The 18146-nt window shown below is 31.1% G+C and overlaps 2 protein-coding genes across 2 annotated transcripts; both read right to left on the reverse strand.

Moving 5' to 3' along the window:
* Positions 1-4468: 4468 nt before the first annotated feature.
* On the reverse strand, positions 4469-6274 carry LOC123004359 (sulfhydryl oxidase 1-like). The gene has a single exon (XM_044397597.1). The coding sequence runs from the start codon at positions 6175-6177 to the stop codon at positions 4564-4566; it is 1614 nt and encodes a 537-aa protein (XP_044253532.1). The 5' UTR covers positions 6178-6274; the 3' UTR covers positions 4469-4563.
* A 9016-nt stretch (positions 6275-15290) lies between these two features.
* On the reverse strand, positions 15291-17072 carry LOC123003686 (sulfhydryl oxidase 2-like). The gene has a single exon (XM_044396625.1). The coding sequence runs from the start codon at positions 17059-17061 to the stop codon at positions 15403-15405; it is 1659 nt and encodes a 552-aa protein (XP_044252560.1). The 5' UTR covers positions 17062-17072; the 3' UTR covers positions 15291-15402.
* Positions 17073-18146: the final 1074 nt, after the last annotated feature.

Raw genomic sequence — 18146 nt, forward strand, 5'->3', positions numbered from 1 at the left:
GGGTATCATCTTTGTTATTTTAAATGAAAGCGTTGTTTTATTTTTTTGATTTTCCGAGTTATTTTGTAAAAGTTATGAAACTTATATTTACTATATTTGAGATCAGCCGTTTTCGAGATTTTTAGACTTCTTTATTATTTATTTTTTTATTACTTTGATTTTTTTTCCACAAAGACTGATTTCTGTTTGATGTTGCTAACGTAAGGTTAAATGAAAAAGTTCAGTCGTACGTAACGTCGTTATTTGAAATTAAAAATTGTGGGAGGCAATTTGATACGGTCGATTTATGCAAAATGTAGACATTTATTATTACGAAACGACTTAATCTGCATTGTTTTTGTTGCATGTTTGTGAAAAACGATAGAATGGTGTTTATTTACTCGTGGGAGTACGGAAAAACCTTGTTAATGAGTAATTTCTTTCTTCAAGTTAATCAATTTTCGCAAAGTTTAATATTTCACTATAAATATTTTTCGTTTCAAAATCTTAACAATTACTCCAACTGATTATTTAATCCAATAGTCTAAAAAATTAGATAATTTCACACATCAAGTGCCTAATTTATCATGAAAAAATACCGAAAACAATATTGTTTTTGGAGGAACATAAATGTGGGAGTTGTACGGTGTGTTTTGAATGAATTTATTTACTTGATCGCACTTGAATTGAATTTTCTGATTAAACGATCCGTGTGATATTAAAACGTAATTTTCTATTTAACCCACGTTCCCCCTACGCAGGCTTTGGGTCATTTGTGAATAATTATTTTTGCTAATAAAATAAGTGTTTTTTTTGTATGCATAAGATAAATAAATACTTAACTAAATAAATAAATTGTCTTTTTCTAATATTTACATTTTTCTGAAAAAATAGGAAATATTTAATTTGGACCCGAACAACAAAGTTTTTATGTACTTTTTTGCATTTGTGAAATGTATTGCAAGTTTTAGCCTAATGTATATGCAACCAACTATACAAACTCCTGAAATATTTAGCTAAATCAGCCTATAATTTAATTTTTTTTAGCACGAGAAATGTCTTAATTATTGACTAAGTAATGTTTGAAAAATTGTTTTATAATTTTTATTTACTGGTCAGCTTTTACAGACTTTAATACAAAGCAAATGGTGAATAGTGTAAAAATTAGACACGAATGAGGACATATTTGGTGTCTTTGGGTTTTTTCTCTACTTTGGGTGGAATTTGGTCTAGTTTTTTTGGAATGATAACACCTGGTTTGATACCTTTCGATTTTAGATATTTTGTAAGAACCCACTTCATGCTTTTGGTTCCATTAATACCCTCTGAAATAATCTCCACATTGTTGTTCCGATCTGTGATGACAATTTGGGGTAAACTTTTAATTTTCTGTTTCTGTTTCTCGGTTAAAAGCACGGCCGAACCCCGTTTGAAAGCAACATTAGGAGTTCTGCGAAAATGCAACACCATTTCGGCCCCTAATGGTCTTACGTAATCTTCAATTACCAAGATAACATAGCGGATATTTTTCTTTTGTCCTTCGAAAAGTTTATTTTCATTGGTGTCCATCGTTGGTATTATGCTTCTTGGGAATTTTAACAACTCTTTTCCGTGACTCTGGTGGATGGAAAGTACTAACTGGTTAATAATACTTTGTTTAATTATATCCAGTGGCTCTAAAGAGCTTATAGAAATTCCTGAATTGAAGCTACCTTCAGACACACTATTTTCGCTAAAGTACAAGACAGAAGGGTATGAAAAAACATGGAACATGAAGCAAATTCTATTGTTTCCCTGGGATGAACAGTCGAAAACTCCCACTCTCATTAAGTCCCTCCAGGACGCTGTATCTGTAGCAAATTCCTTCCAAGTTGGGGCAAATTCTTGACTGCGATTAGACAAACTGCTGTAAAAATTGATTAACCATCCAGTTGGTGAGTTGTAGACAAATTTCTTGAAATTGTGCGAATTGAGAATTTCAACATCGTCGTTGGGAGAAAACATTTCACGGAACATTGTACCTTGGGCACAAGCAATGCCTAAAAGAACTAACACAAGAGTCTTGTTCATGATGTAACGTAGTTTCTGAGTGAAAAAAATTTGACGTTTATTTTTATAAAGCCGTAAATGTGCTGAAATGCGTTTATCGCAAATGATTTCTTTGTTTTAGGATATTATGAGGTAGTTTTGAACATAATGTTGACCATTAACGATTTATTACAACGTTTAGTATCAAATATTTAACACCCAATTGGAAGTATAAAAAAACGAGTTTTTAGGTTCAAATATCAAACAAAATTTTGTTTTATTCATTAGTGGATTAAAAATTTCAATAACTGGACACATATTTTTATTACTGTTGAAAAGTATTATTTTTTAATTTTGAAATTTCAGTCTAACAGTCTAATATTACTTTTCTTATTAAAAATTTTGTTTTATCCAAGCTTTTCTTACATAATTATTATTTACAGCTGATTCTTTTAAAACATATTTTTATATTTTCTACTCTTTCTCTTTCTTTTTTCGATTTTTATCTACATTTCTTTATTTGATTGTTTTGAAGAGTTTTTTTTTTAACTTTAACAGATAGTTAAAAACCCCTACAAATGCTTTTGTCGAGGTACAAAAGTACGTAAAACGTTGTAAAAATGCGAAAAATGTATTTTGCGTTTGAATGATTATGTTGGATTAAAGCAGAGACATTGGTCGGGGGCGCAGAGTCGCAGCGGCATAAAGTCATATAATTCAAATTCAAATACTAACAATTCAAGTAAATGTTAAAAGATACCACAAGAGCTTTAGAACATGAAGAAATATGAAATATGTTGACAGAAATTATATTACAAAATTTGTTTATTAAAATAATACAATCATTTCAAATGTGTAAAAAAATGATTTTTTAGATTCAAAAATCAATAAAATTCTGTTTTATTCACTAGAGTGGATTAAAAATTTCATCAACTGGACACGTATTTTTATTACTGTTGACAAGTATTATTCTTTAATTTCGAAATTTCAGAGTCTATCAGTCTATTTTTTTTATTAGAAATTTTGTTTTATTAAAGCTTTTCTTATGTAATTATTTATAGCAGATTTTTTTTAAATATATTTTGATATTCTCTACTCTTTCTCCTTGTTCTTCGATTATCATTTACATTTCTTCATTTAATTGTTTAAAGAGTTTTTTTTACTACTAAGTATAATTTTTTAATTCCGAAATTTCAGAGTCTAAAAGTCTAGTATTATTATTTTTTATTAAAAATTATGTTTTATTGAAGTTTTTGTTATATAATTATTATTTACAGCTGTTTTTTAATAGTATATGATTAATTAAACCAAACACAGCAAAAATTTCGTAGTTGAATAATTTCATTTGCGTTAGACCGATTGACACTGACAGTTCGATGGAAAAACGGTTAGGTCGCCAACATTATAAGACTAAATTTCCCTCTTTTTAGTATAATTTTTATAGCACTGTTTTTGTTCATTACGAAATCCAAAACAGTTTCGTAATGGATCTTAGTACGAACGCAAAGTAGAAAAACATATTTTCATATTATGTACTCTTTCTCTTTGTTCGTCAATTATCATTTACATTTCTTTATTTATTTATTTGATCGTTTTGAAGAGTTTTTAGCGAATTCGTTCTTTAGTTCTATGTGCTCTTACTTTAACAAATCGTTAAATACCACTACAAATGGAGTTCTCGGGGTACAAAAGTACATAAAACGTTGTAAAAACGCGAAAAATATATTTTGTGTTTGAATGATTATATTGAAATAAAGCAAAGACACTGGTCGGGGGCGCAAAGTCGCAGCGGCATAAAATCTTAAACAAAATTCAAATTCAAATACTAACAATTTAAGTAAATGTTAAAAGAGAGCACAAAAGCTTTAAAACATGAAGAAATATGAAAAATGTTGACATAAATTATATTACAAAACTCGTTTATTAAACTTATACAATTATTTTTCGTTACCAATAAAATTTTGTTTTATTCACTAGTGGATGAAAACTTTCATCAACTGGACACATATTTTTATCACTATTGACAAGTATTATTTCTTATTTTTGAAACTTCAGAGTCTAATAGTCTATTTTTTTTATTAAAGTTTTTTTTCCTACATAATTATTATTTACAGCTGATTTCTTAAAACATATTTTCATAGTCTCTACTCTTTCTTCTTCTTCGATTATCATCTACATTTCTTCATTTGATTGTTTTAAGGATTTTTTAGCGAATTGATTTTTTAGTTGTATGTGCTCTTACTTTAACAAATTGTTAAAAATGTCTACAAATGGACTTTTTGGGGTCCAAAAGTACATAAAACGTTGTAAAAACGCGAAAAATATATTTTGTGTTTGAATGATTATATTGAATTAAAGCAGAGAGACTGCCCGAGGGCGCAAAGTCGCAGCGGCATAGTACTAACAATTCAAGTAAATTTTAAAAAGTAGGACAAAAGCTTTAAAACATGAAGAAATATGTACTAAAATATTGACAGAAATTATATTACAAAATTCGTTTATTAACATAATACAATTATTTTTCGTTTTTATAAAAATGTAAAATTGTATAAAAGTTTAGAACATCTTGTCTAAACCGGGAAACAAAACTCTGGTGTCAGAACCAATATATCTAACATTATACTTCCCATACATTTTCTTCAAATATTCAAACACTTTCCTCCTCCTCCACGACCCATCTTCTTCATAACACTCTGGACACTGTAACCTCGCCGGAAACTGTTCTTTCCGAAACACCGGATCTTCAGTTATGTCACCTTTCAGACGCTCATTCACAACATTATGAGCCTCCCATAACCACAAAAGCCCTTCTTCAAACGAAGAAACACCCTGTAAATTTCTCTCAATTGCCATTTGCTGAAAATGTTTACTGCAACCACCACAACTGAAAAAATACTTGATATAACCATGCATCGCATTTAGGACTTCTCTCGGATCTTCAGAATTGACAGTTAAGTAGTGGAAGAGCTGCCATAAGCTGCAGGGATATCTTCGTTTTCCCTTGACACTCCCTTGACACCCTAGATAGGTTTGAGATGACGAAAACGAGTGATTTTTTTCAGCTTTTTCCACAAGTTGGAGTATTTCAACACCTTGAACTTTTTCACGGTTTGACGTAACTTTGATTAGGTTGGTTACCAAAGACGAGTTTTTATAACCAAAAGGGAAGTATTTTTCAATCACAGTTAAGTAAGCTTTTAATGCTTCCAAACGCTCGTTTGTTATCACTTTAACCACTGAAATCTCCTGTTTCAGGGAGTATCTCAATGCAGCTTCAAAGTCCACTTGGAAAATAACGTCCCCCATTTTTCTAATTATTTGACTCAAAAGCGATTGTGTGGGGGCAACTTTGCTACTTTTTCTGGGGTTTGTTTCAAGGATTTTTATTTCTAAACCATTGTGGACCAAAAATGACTCAATCACATCCTTGGTATTTTCTGTGAACCGTTTTGAAACGTTTTTGTAACGGTCTAGAACAACCACTGTTGGAAATTTCGTGATTTGTAAATTTTTCATTAACTCAGTGTTGGTACTGAGAGAATATTTGATAGAAATATTTGGAGTTTTGTGTAAATTCAAGGCGGTTTCAGCCCCCAAACACTGATCCGGGGATTCCACCACGAGAAAAACATATTTTACACTTTCACTCAACCCTTCGAACAAGTTTTCAAGATTCGAGTGCTTGTATGGTGACAAATTTGGATACATTTGACCTCGGCCTTCAATAATTTCAGTCCTAATTCTCTCAATTACTCTTTCTTTAATTGACTTGACATCCAAGTGTTCGCCTTTGAGTATTACTGATCCTAAATTTAAACTTGTGTAATTTTCGGGGAAATACTTGACTGTGGGGTAAGCACTGATGTTGTGATCCACGCAAATTGGTGTATTGACAGGGTCTGAGCACGAAATAGCCCCCACATTGACCAAATCTGTCCATTGGATGATTTCATTGCGAAATTTCTTCCATTCACTTGAAAGTTTTTGACAAGTTCCGCACCAGCCGAGGTAGAATTTCACTAACCAAGCAGTTTGGGAATTTTCAACTTTGGTGTTGAAGTTGTTGACGTCGAGGATTTCAACACCGTCACTAGACTCGTACAATAATTCATCACTTTGTGTGCTAATTGATAGGAAAAAAGTGAGGAGGAAAACGGTGATTTTCTTCATGGTGTGAAAATTACTAAAGCACAAAGAACGCTTTATTACTGTTAGAGATATTTGTCTTAATCGAATTTGGTTATCAAGTGACGTAAGATATGAGTTGTATAAATTGTGACATTGTTATCATATGTTTTTTCAAGAGCACCAGATATCAACTTTGTTTATAAGATAAACAAACATTGTAATTTTTAACGAAAAAAAAGTTTACAATTGAACATTGAACTTAAAAAAATGTTTTTTAAATGTATATATAATTTTCAATACAGGGTGCTTCAATGTCTACAGATGATTTTGAATGCAATATCGCTATAATTATAAAAAAAATACTAAGGTCATTCATTAATCACTCATATTGTATCAGTTTTCATAGAAGCAAAAGTGAGATTCCACAATTTCACAATTTTACCTCACGCCGTTTGGAAAAAAAATAGGAAAATTTTTGGCTTTCTGAGACCCCGAAAAAATGATATTTTATGGTAAATGAAGTTCATTAATACAAAGAAAAGATATCGTACTCATTTATCTGTTCAATATTAGAAATAAACACCATTAATTTTTCTTCGTAGTGAAGTGTTAACAAACCGAAAACAATATATTTTCAAAACAAAAATGCAAAAATGCAAAAATGTCTTTTTTTGTCGAAGATAAAAATTTTCTCTACATTTACACATAAATTCTCTTTTTCCCTAGAACAGATAAAATTCCGTAACCCTGGGGTTGGCTCAATCAAGGTTCCATGCATAGAACCTTGCTACACATTGAAAATATTTTCAAGGGTTGCCAGCTCAAAAAATTAAATTCACCAGATCTGAGCTGAAAAGTTGCTACATTTACAAGTATTATTTTTTCTAGATTACAAGATTGTGATTTAAATTTTTGTAATAAGTGTCGAAGGTTTACGTTTACGTTTTTTTACATAAATCTCGTAAATTTGTTCAAAAACGTGCTTAAATGCTTGTAAAAGGCAAACATAACACGGTTTTTGGTTTAATTTAGCTCAAAAATTATTGAAATCGAGTAGAACTAAAAAATAACATTAATTTTGGCGTAATTTAGGAAGATTGCGGCTTGTTTTTAACGAAATTTTACAAAATTGTTTTGTTTCTAGTTGGAAAACGTACTAAAACGCTCTGAAAAAGTCCAAAATAATATACATACTTACTTTTCGACTAAATTTAGCAATTTTTTGACTCTGATAAGTGAAATCACATAAAAAGAGAACAAATGAAATTATTTTCTTAATGAAATTGATGATTTTTCGACTTGTTATATATAAATTATTATATAATCTAAAAAAATACAAGGAAAGCTTTTTGATAAAAAAACTTAAAAAAATTGTTTATTAGAAGTGTTTATTTAATTATTCACATTTTTTTACAACCTCTACTATCTTATAATTTATAATTAATTCAAGTCGACAAGAGTTTTGTTGTAAAAATTGTGTTTTTTAATAGGAACCTAATATGCAATTTTTTTAAATAAAAACTTTGATTTAAAGATGACCTGCAATTAAATGAATCTATTTTTTTATTTAGTAGGTTTTTTAATTAAATTGTTAAAGTTGCATTCCGGGCACTGCCTTTTTTTTAGGTACTAATTTATTTTTTATACTTTTTTATTAAAGTTAATTTAATATAAAATAGTTATTCACATTTCTTTATGACAAATTAATAATTTCAAACTACATTCGTTGTTGGACAATTCTTAATACGCTCCATAAAATAGTATGTTGCCTATATAGTAGTAAAATACTAAAGTTTAAAGTGACAATGTTTTTTTAGTTGTTTTTTGTTAATTATTTATTTTAACAAAGACTTAAACTAGGGATAATTTTTTTTGCTATAGGTTTGAATCCAATATTTCACAACTCATTTTTGGTCCAAAAATTAAAACGTCTAAAATTTTGGACGTAGTATCGATTTCGGGGTAACTTTACTTAGACTTGAACTCTTGATTGGTATTGAAAAAATCGGAAACATCGATTTTTGAAGTTTAAGAATAAAAAAGCTTTGTAACGGGACTTAACACTTGAGTATTGCAAAATGAGCAAAAATGAAACAATTATTTTTTTACAAAAACTATTCAATTTTTTTTCAATCATTAAATTTTACGAGAATAAATAACACTCCCAATAAAAATAATCTTTATTTAGACTTGTCACACTCTTGGGTACATTTTTTCCACTTTAGCTGGAATAATTACATAAGGCGTTATACCCTTACTCTTCAGAAAATCGCTAATAATTTGCTTCATTTCGAGACTTCCGTTTATATTTTTCTCAATTACCACCAAACTATTTTCACGATCTGCAAACACAATTTTCGGAAAAACACTAAACGAGTTTGGTTGTGAACGCCTGAAAGAAACCTTTGGTGTTCTATGAAAGTGCATAACCATTTCAGCCCCTAAAGGTCTAAGAATATCTTCAATCACCCAAACCAAATATGTATTTGTCTCTTCTCCAATAAACAGTTCTGTTGAATTAGTGTGAAGGTATGGTACTAAACCACGGGGATAAATCCTCCCTCTACCCTTCATAATTTCCCCCACGATTGTTTTAAAAATAAAACGTTTTGTAAAAATAAGATTGATCCCAACTGAGATGTCCAGTCCTGGATTATTGGCCCCAAACCGGGACTTTTCGTGGAAATATCTCAAAGTGGGAAGTGAGTCGATTTTGAATTCGTCACAAAGCTTCGTGTTTTTGGTATCTGAACAATCCACAACCCCCACTCTTACAATGTCTCTCCACGGTGCTGCTTCTGACGCAAACTGTCTCCAAATCGGGGCGAATTCGTGACTGTGTTTGCACGTTTTTCCATAAAAAGTCACTAACCAAGCAGTGGGTGAATTCTTGATGTAGTTGAAGTTGGTGACATCGAGAATTTCCACGTCATCGGTGGGGAAGTACAAAACACGGGGAGGCACCCTCTCGGCACACAGGAGCCCCAAAAAAAACAGTGCAAGTGTTTTTTGCATGCCAACTAATGTGTGATTAGAAAAACGAAATAAAAAACACATTAAAGTGCTATATTTGTTTTATGGAAATTGAATTTCTCACATTTACAATCACACGATATTTACGTTTTTACTTTAAAGGCAAAAATAATGACGTAATTTGATGGTTTTTTTGGTTTGTTTAAGCAAAATCTTGCAATGTACACCATTTTTGACGATATTTTTTAATGTTTATTTTATCTTTTTGACAAAATTTTACTTAAAAAGAGCTAAATCGAATGAAACAAACAAATAAGATCAATTTTGATCAATTTATTTTTGTTGTTTTTAAGCATATTTTGACAATATCGTGCAAAATAAATGAGTCACTGGTTCAAAAACGAACTAAATCCAGTGAGACACGCTGAAATGATATCAATTTCAATCTAATTTGGTAAATTTTCAGTCAGTTTTAGCAAAAATTCAAATGTGTTTTAAGAACGTGAACTCTAAAAATTCAAAAATAACATTGGTTTTGGTCTAATTTGATAAACTTTTGGTTTGTTTTTAACAAAATTTTGTAGTTCTATTTCAGGTTAAACACATAATAAAACGCTCAGAAATAGACAAAATAATGTACTTTTTCACCCATTTTTGCGATTTTTTAAACTTGTTAAGTAAAATATCATTTAAAAACAAAACTGTTTCTCAATTTTTTAACTTGTTTTGAGAAAATTTAGCATTTGAGTTTCTGTATGGATTAAAATACGTGCAAAATGCTCAAAAAAATACAAAAAAGTGTCATTATTTTTGACTGAATTTACTACAATAATTAAAAAATCAAATTAAAATTAATTTTACTAACATTTGGGCAAATACTCAATTTAAAAAAATTATTTCAAAATACATTAATTTTTACAAAAGTTTTCACCAAATTAAACTAGTATAAAAATTACCACATCTGGTGAAATTTTACCAGACCTGGCAACACTGATCCAGAATAACTGCTTCTTAATTCTATATGATTTTTCGGTTTGTTTTCAACAAAATTTTGCAAAATATATAATTGCGTTTTTAGCTGAAAAACGTGCTAAAATGCTCGAGAAATGCAAAAATAATGTAATTCTAGACTTACTTTATTTCTTCATTTTTTTAGTTTGTTCTAGCGAAATCTAGAAAGTACAAAACTGCGCATTTTCGGTCAAATTGTGTGGTTTAGTTTATTTTTGTCTTAATTTTGCTTAAAAAAACAGTTAAATCGAGTGAAATAAACAAAATAACATCAATATGAATTGTTTATGTGATTTTTAAGCGGGTTTGAACAAGATTTTGTAAAATAAATGAGCCCTGGTTCAAAAACGAAGCGGAACAATCTAAAAATTATATTAATTTCGAGTTAATTTGCCTGCTTCAATGCAATTTTTTAAACTTTTAACTTTTTGTGTTTTTGTCTCTCAAAAACATCCTTAAACACTCGAAAAAACGCCGTATTTGGGCTATTTTATTGAATTTGTGGCTTGTTTTTGACAAAATTTTGCAAAATAATTGTGTTTCTAGCTGAAAAAGCATTCAAAAAAACTAAAATAAGTTTTTTTAACCAATTTGGTGGTTTTCGATTATTTTTTCTTCAAGAAAATTTAAGGAAATAATCAAGTTAAAGCTTAAGAGTTAGGTAAAAATATTAAAATATAATATTTTTTATAACAATGTAGCGATTTTTGACACGCTATAGCAAACTCTCACAAAAAATAGAGTTCTTAGCTTGAAAATCTGTTTGAACATTCGAAAAAGGAAAAAATTATATCATTTTCGACCTAATTCTTTGTTTTTTAACCAATTTTGCGAAATAATTGAGTTTCTAGCTAAAAAAACATGCTAAAACGCTCAAGAATAATAATAATAATAATAATGTAATTTTCGAATTAATATCTTGATTTTTCAGTTCGTTTTAGCGAAATCTCGCAAAAAACTTGAGATTTTAGTACAAAAACGTGCTTAAAAACATTCTCAGCTTATTTTGGTCTTATTTTGCTCAGAAACAAGTTAAATCGAGTGAAACAAACAAAATAACATCAATAACAATTGTTTTTGTGATTTTTAAGCGTGTTTGAACCAGATTTTACAAAATAAAGGAGAATCTGGTTTTAAAACGAAGTAAATTGAGCGAAACAAGCTAAAAATAATATCAATTTCGATTTAATTTTTTTGCCAGCCCCAACGAAATTTTTAGAATTTTCTTTGTTTTTATCTCAAAAAGGTGCTTAAGCACTTAAAAAGGGCAAAATAACGCCGTTTTTGGCCGAAATTGTTGAATTTTTGAATTGTTTTGAAAAAGTATTCGAAAAAAACAAAAAAATAAATTGTCATTTTCGATCTTGTAAAATCTTGTAAAAAAAACAACCAGAACTGTTTTTAACCAATTTGGTAGTTTTTCGAGTTTTTTGAAGAAATTTGACTTAACAAGTTTCTGGTCGATAACGTGGAAAATGCTCGAAAAACGTTTTTTTTCATTGTAATAAAATCACCAGATATAAGAATTTTTACTAAAGTTTTTACCAAATCACCAGACTAAGATGAAAATTACCAGATCCGGTGATTTGGCACCACTGGCTGTCAATGTCAGGTTACCGGAAGTTAGAGTAATCAGAGGTACTATTTAAAAATTAAATTCAGTATTGCCAACAGACTCAGACTTTCTGGATCACTTGTAGAATTTTTCGAATTATAATTGTCTTATTTTTCTTTCTAAAAATTCAAGTTGTGTTTTTATAATTTTTATTTGCGTCAATTTTTATAGAATTAAATACAAAATATTCAGACTTGAATGATAACATAGTTGTTACTTTTGGGTTGCTGTGGCATTTTATCCAGTTTCCTTGGAATGACAACAACCGGGTTGATGCCTTTCAATTTTAGATATTTTGTAAGAACCCACTTCATGCTTTTGGTTCCATTAACACCATCTGAAATAACCTCCACATTGTTGTTCCGATCTGTGATGATAATGTGTGGTAAACTCTCAATTTTTAATTGTTGTTGCTGGATTAAGTTCGCGGCCAAAGAGCGTTTAAAAGCAACGTGAGGTGTTTTGCGAAAATGCAACGCCATTTCGGCCCCTAATGGTCTTATGTAATCTTCAATCACCAAGATAACGTAGCGGATATCTTTATTTTCTCCCCTAAAGAGTTCGTTTTGATTGGAATCCAATAATGGTACTATGCTTCTTGGGTATTCTACTAACTCTCTTCCATGACTCGTCACGATTTCCTGTGCAAAAAAATTAATAATGTTTCGTTTCATTAAATCAAGTGTTTCTCCAATGGAAATACCGTGTTCTGAACTGTCTCTCCTAAACATCCCATGTGCGTGAAAGTAGGAGACAGACGGGTAGGGATAGACTGGTAAATCGTTACAAATTCTTGCGTTTTTCGCGTTTGAACAGTCTATGACCCCAACTCTCACTAAATCCCTCCAAGACGCTGCATCTGTAGCAAATTCCTTCCAGATTGAGGCAAATACTTGACTCTGATTGGACGAAGTGTTGTAAAAATTGACTAACCACCCAGTGGGTGAGTTTTGAATAAATTTGTTGAAATTGTAGCCAGTGAGAATTTCCACATCGTCTTTGGGAGAGTATAAAGCACCGAAAAATGTCCCTTGGGTACAAGCAATGCCCAGAAGGACCAACACGAAAGCCTTGTTCATGATGTAACTTTGTTTCTGAGTGAATAAATTTTGACGCTTATTGTTATTATCAAGCCATAAATGTGCTGAAATGCGTTTCTCACAAATGATTTCTTTGTTTTAGAATATTATGAGGTAGTTTGGAACCTAATATTGACCATTAACGATTTAGTGTTAAATATTTATCACCCAGTTGGAACTTGGAAGTATGAAAAAGAACGAGTTTTTAGCTTCAAGGATTAACAAAAATGTTGCTTTATTCACTAGTGAATGAAAAATGTCGTTAACGTGAACAAATTTTTAGTTATTTGACCTGCCAAAAATAATAATAGAGTGTAAAAATTAAAAGTTACCGTTGCAATTACCATGAAAAATTCGCAAAGACTGTGATTTAAAAATTACTATCTAAACAGAATTTGTTTATACATTTTATTACAGGTGTAATTAAAAAAATGCAAAACTCAAAAACAGAAAAATTTCCAAAAACTTTATTCTCATTCTTTATTCTTAAAAAAACGATCATTTTTTTACGAAAGTAATAAGAGTAAGTATGTAGTTCAATCAAAAAACGTTTAGTTTTATACTTTTTACTTATAGGTACATAACACTAGATGTACACTAATAATAATAATAATAATAATAAGACCTTTATTTGGAAAAGAAACAAATAAAACAAATAATTCACCAACAAAAAACGAATGCAGGTAAAATAATAAAAAGTAGAAAACAAGAAATAACAAAAATATAAGTTAAAAAGCAAAACCTTAAAACTAAAGAAAAATACTCGAAACCAAAAATTCTCTTTAGAGTTTGCAAAATTGATTCACTGAATAATTAGATTGAAAAATTAGAGTGGAATTATAAACCAATGAAACGATTAAAAACAGATGTATTTTTCTACTAAATGTCGATAAATATTTTCAACTTTTAACCAACTTACACAGCCTCCAGACTCCAGAGTTGTAAAGAAAATTAAATACCTACTTTTTTGCTCTTATTAACTTTCTCCAGCCTTGAAGTTCGAATAACTTTCTCAGCTGAAAACGGTTGAAAAAAGTACAAATTTTTTTAACGCCATGACCCTACTTATTTCTGCTAGAAAAATAACTTTACATACAGAATGTCCGGAAAGTCACGCACCTTCTTGAAAGCGAGTAATTGGATAGTCTCACAGAGTACTAAAAAAATGTTAAAAAAAATTTGACATTTATTTTTTGATATTTGACATTTTTTTATGTCTATTTAATGAAACTGATGATCTTGTATATGTTTTTTTTTAATTATTTAATAATACAAAAATTTAGCTAATAAAAGCCACAAATAACACTAAACAGAGTTACAATTTAGGAAACCTACAGCTTTCTTGTTTCCTCTTCTAATAGCCTATAGCAAAAAAACTTGGAAAGTTATTTTTCCAACAAAAATAAATAGTCAAAATGTAAAATTTAAACTATCATACCTTCGAAATTTTTTAGATAGATTTTTTTAAACATTTTTCTTGTTGTCTAGGGCTATTAGAAGCTGTATCCGGAATTGTAATTGTGTTTTCCGTTATTTGTGTAAATAGACAAAAAATTTCAAATGTCAAAAAATAAATATCAAATTTTTTTGACAGATAGAATTTTTTAAACATTTTTTCCATGTTCCTGATATCTTTTCCTACCCGGTATTTTTCTCAAGAGCGCAAGTTATGAAACATCCTGTATAATAGGATTGTTTCCCACATAATTCTTTTTGTAATTTGTAATTTAGTAATTTTTGAAAAAAATCAGCTACATTAACGTATTTTTGGAAACAAAAAGCACTACAATAATAAAAATTGTATACGCTCTCAAAAATAGATATTTTACGGACTCATTTAAGTCCGTAAAATTAATCTTTTTTGGACTGAATAATAAAATGCCTAAAATACAGTTTTCGGAAGCTTTAGTAAGAAAACAACAACGATTCGTCCACAAAAACTATATTTTACGTAGTTGTAAAAAATAACTAATTTGTTTTGTTTTCTATTTCATTATACCGTTACTAAAAAATAAGAAAAGAAAATAAGACACTGTTCTTGGTAGTAAAAATTCAGATTTTATTAATCGTTTTAAAAGTTAAATAATCTCAATTACCTGCATTCTACTGATATAAAGTTGGGTCAATAAACCTCTATTGGTAATATCTGTGATAAAGGATAAAGTAAGTAAATTTATTAAAGTTGATAGCTCCAGACTGTTCTCTCATTTTCTGATCATAATTCTTAGTTATTAAATTAAATAATGGAAATCAATGGATTTTTTTACGAAAAAACTATAAAATTTATTGAAAATTCATACATAACAAACTTGTTGACAACATTGTTAAAAAACTAATTTGAAACGTTTAAAACTGACCAATTTGAGGTATAATCGTAATCACTTAATCACAAGTATAAATAAAAATATTATTTTTCGCTTGTGACGTAACCCTATTTCGAAATTTCAGAGGCGTCACAATAATTCAGTTGCCGTAGGTAACAGTCTTAAAAATTTTATTGTGTTAAACTTCTTACATAATTATTATTTACAATTCTTTTAAAACAAAGAAAGAAATTATTACAATTCGCTCCAAATATAAACAACAAAATCATCTATCAAGTCCCGGAAACAAAACCTTGGTATCCGACCCGACATATCTAACACTGTATCTCCCATACATTCTCTTCAAATACTTGAAGACCTCTTTCTTCTTCCACGATCCGTCCTCCTGGTAACACTCCGGACACCTCACCCTCGTCGGAAACTGTTCTTTGGGATACTCCGGATCTTCAGTGGTGTCACCTTTCAACCGTTTATTGACCACATTATGAGCCTCCCAAAGCCACAAAACAGATTCCTCCAGCGAAGAAACACTTGTTAAGTTCCTCTCAGCGGCCATTTTCTGGAAATGTTCACTACAATGGCTACAACTGAAGAAATGCTTAATGTAACCATGCATGGAACTTAGGACTTCCACCGGATTAGCCTTCCGGTTACTGACATTCAAAAGGACTGAATTGACGGTGAGGTAGTGAAACAACCGCCAAAGACTGCAAGGATACCCCCGGAAGCGGTTAGCACTCCCTTGACACCCAAGGAAGCGTTGAGGGGTGGAAAACATCCCGTTTTCCTCCGCTTGCTTTACCAGGACTTGGATTTGAACTCCTTGGACTTCGTCCGAAGACGTGAGATTCGTCAAATCGGTGATGAAAGAAGTTGAGTTGTAACCAAAAGGGAAGTATTTCTTGATCACGGATAGAAACGCCTTCAAGGCTACCAATTGATCACCTTTGATCACCCTAGAAGTCGCGACTTCACGCTCAAGGGCGTAGCGAAGGGCCGTTTCCAGGTCCATCTGAAACACTGCGTCGCCCATTTTCTTGATTTTTTGACGCAAAAGGGCTCTTGAGTGTTGCTTAGGGTCGGGGTCTTGCGACAAATGACCCTTTTTATCAGGGGTGTATTCAATAATTTTCACGCCCTCTTTCTCCAAAAAATTGACAATTGTTGATTTTAGCTCCTTCTTGTGTTCAATATTTTCGGTGATGATTTGTGAGTTGTTGTTACGATCGATGATGACAAGAGTCGGGAATTTCTCAATTTTGAGGTTTTTCACCAAATTTGTGTTATTATAAAGAGCGTGTCTGATGGTAATATTGGGAGTTTTGTGGAGATCTAAAGCCACCTCCCCCCCTAAGTAATTATCTTCTTCAATTACCAAAAACCCGTAAAAAATATCGTCATTTTCTTCGTCAAAAAACGGCTCAAGGTTTGAGTGAAGATAAGGGAGCAAGTTGGGGTAAACTCCTCGTCCTTCACTCAACTCCGTCATAAACCTCTCAATGACGTTCTTCTTGATCGCGTCCACAGTCACCGGAAACTCGCGAGGCACCACCACCCCAAAATCACCACCCCCGAAGTGGTAATTCTCGTGGAAATACCGCACAGTTGGGTATTTAACAATCCCAAACTCGCGACAAATCGGTGTGTTGATCTCGTCCGAGCACTCCAAGACTCCTACTCTCACCATGTCCCTCCAGGGGGCCGTCTCCGTGGCGAATTTCTTCCACGGGGGCGCGAACCGTTGGCAGTAGCCGCACCAACTGGCGTAGAACTCCACCAGCCATGCACTGGTGGAGTTTTCCACGTACTTTTTGAAGTTTTCGATTGTGAGGATTTCGACGTCGTCGACGGGGAGGTAGAGGTCGCCGAGGGGCGCAGAGTGAGCGCCGGCGAGTACGAGGAGAAGAAGTAGTGGTTTGAGCATGACGGACGGTTGATCACTGGGAGGAATAATCATGGTGATGTTATTTAAGCGATTTGATGGCCATTAAGCGGCGGTGTGGGATGGCGTAAGAATCGATAACGCAATTAAGAGGCATTTACACATTTATTTCCTTAAAATATATCTAGTGATTACAACGACTTTTGGCTTAATTTGTTGGAAATTCCCTAAATTACTTTATTTTAACCGAAAACTGCGAGTAGATTAAAATCAACCAAAAATCGATTAGAAGTAGCTTAAGTCGTCTTATTTTGTCAGAAAACTGTGATTTAAGCATTTATTTCGTTAAAATACATTGATTTACAACGATTTTAGGCTTAAAACTTTAGCCAAATTTGTTCGAAATGGCCTAAATTACTTTATTTTAACCGAAAACTGGGACTTAAGCAATTATTTCATAAAGATACAACAATTTCTAGATTCAAATCACGCAAAAATCGATTAGAAGTGGCTTAAATCGCTTTATTTTGGCAAAAAATTTTAATTTAAGTATTTATTTTGTTGAAATACATTGATTTAGATTGACTTTTGGCCCAATTTCAACCAAAAATCGATTAGAAGTATCTTAAGTCGCCTTAGTTTGGCAGAAAACTGTCATTTAAACATTTGTTTCCTTCAAATACATAGATTTATAACGGCTTCTGGCTTAAACTTTGGCCAAATTTGTTGGAAATTGCCTAAATTACTTTATTTTAACCGAAAACTGGGACTTAAGCAATTATTTCATAGAAATACAACAATTTCTAGATTCAAATCAAGCAAAAATCGATTAGAAGTGGCTTAAATCGCCTTATTTTGTTAGAAAACTGTGATTTAAGCATTTATTTCGTTAAAATACATTGATTTACAACGATTTTAGGTTTAAAACTTTAGCCAAATTTGTTGGAAATTGCAAAATTTGATCGAAAACTGCGATCTAAGCTATTATTTATAGATTAAAATCAAGCAAAAATCTATTAGTAAAATCAGCTTAAATCGCTTTATTTTGGCAAAAAATTGGAATTTAAGTATTTATTTTGTTGAAATACATTGATTTAGATTGACTTTTGGCCCAATTTCAACCAAAA

The sequence above is a fragment of the Tribolium madens genome, unplaced genomic scaffold (genome assembly GCF_015345945.1).
Source record: "Tribolium madens isolate multiple individuals breed KSU strain unplaced genomic scaffold, Tmad_KSU_1.1 Scaffold_11;HRSCAF=98;Tcas5.2_LG3b, whole genome shotgun sequence".
NCBI lineage: Eukaryota > Metazoa > Arthropoda > Insecta > Coleoptera > Tenebrionidae > Tribolium > Tribolium madens.

What these genes read in the sequence shown, in the direction of transcription:
- LOC123004359 (XM_044397597.1), bottom strand. Translation starts at nt 6,177, where the DNA reads ATGAAGAAAATCACCGTTTTCCTCCTCACTTTTTTCCTATCAATTAGC.
- LOC123003686 (XM_044396625.1), bottom strand. Translation starts at nt 17,061, where the DNA reads ATGCTCAAACCACTACTTCTTCTCCTCGTACTCGCCGGCGCTCACTCT.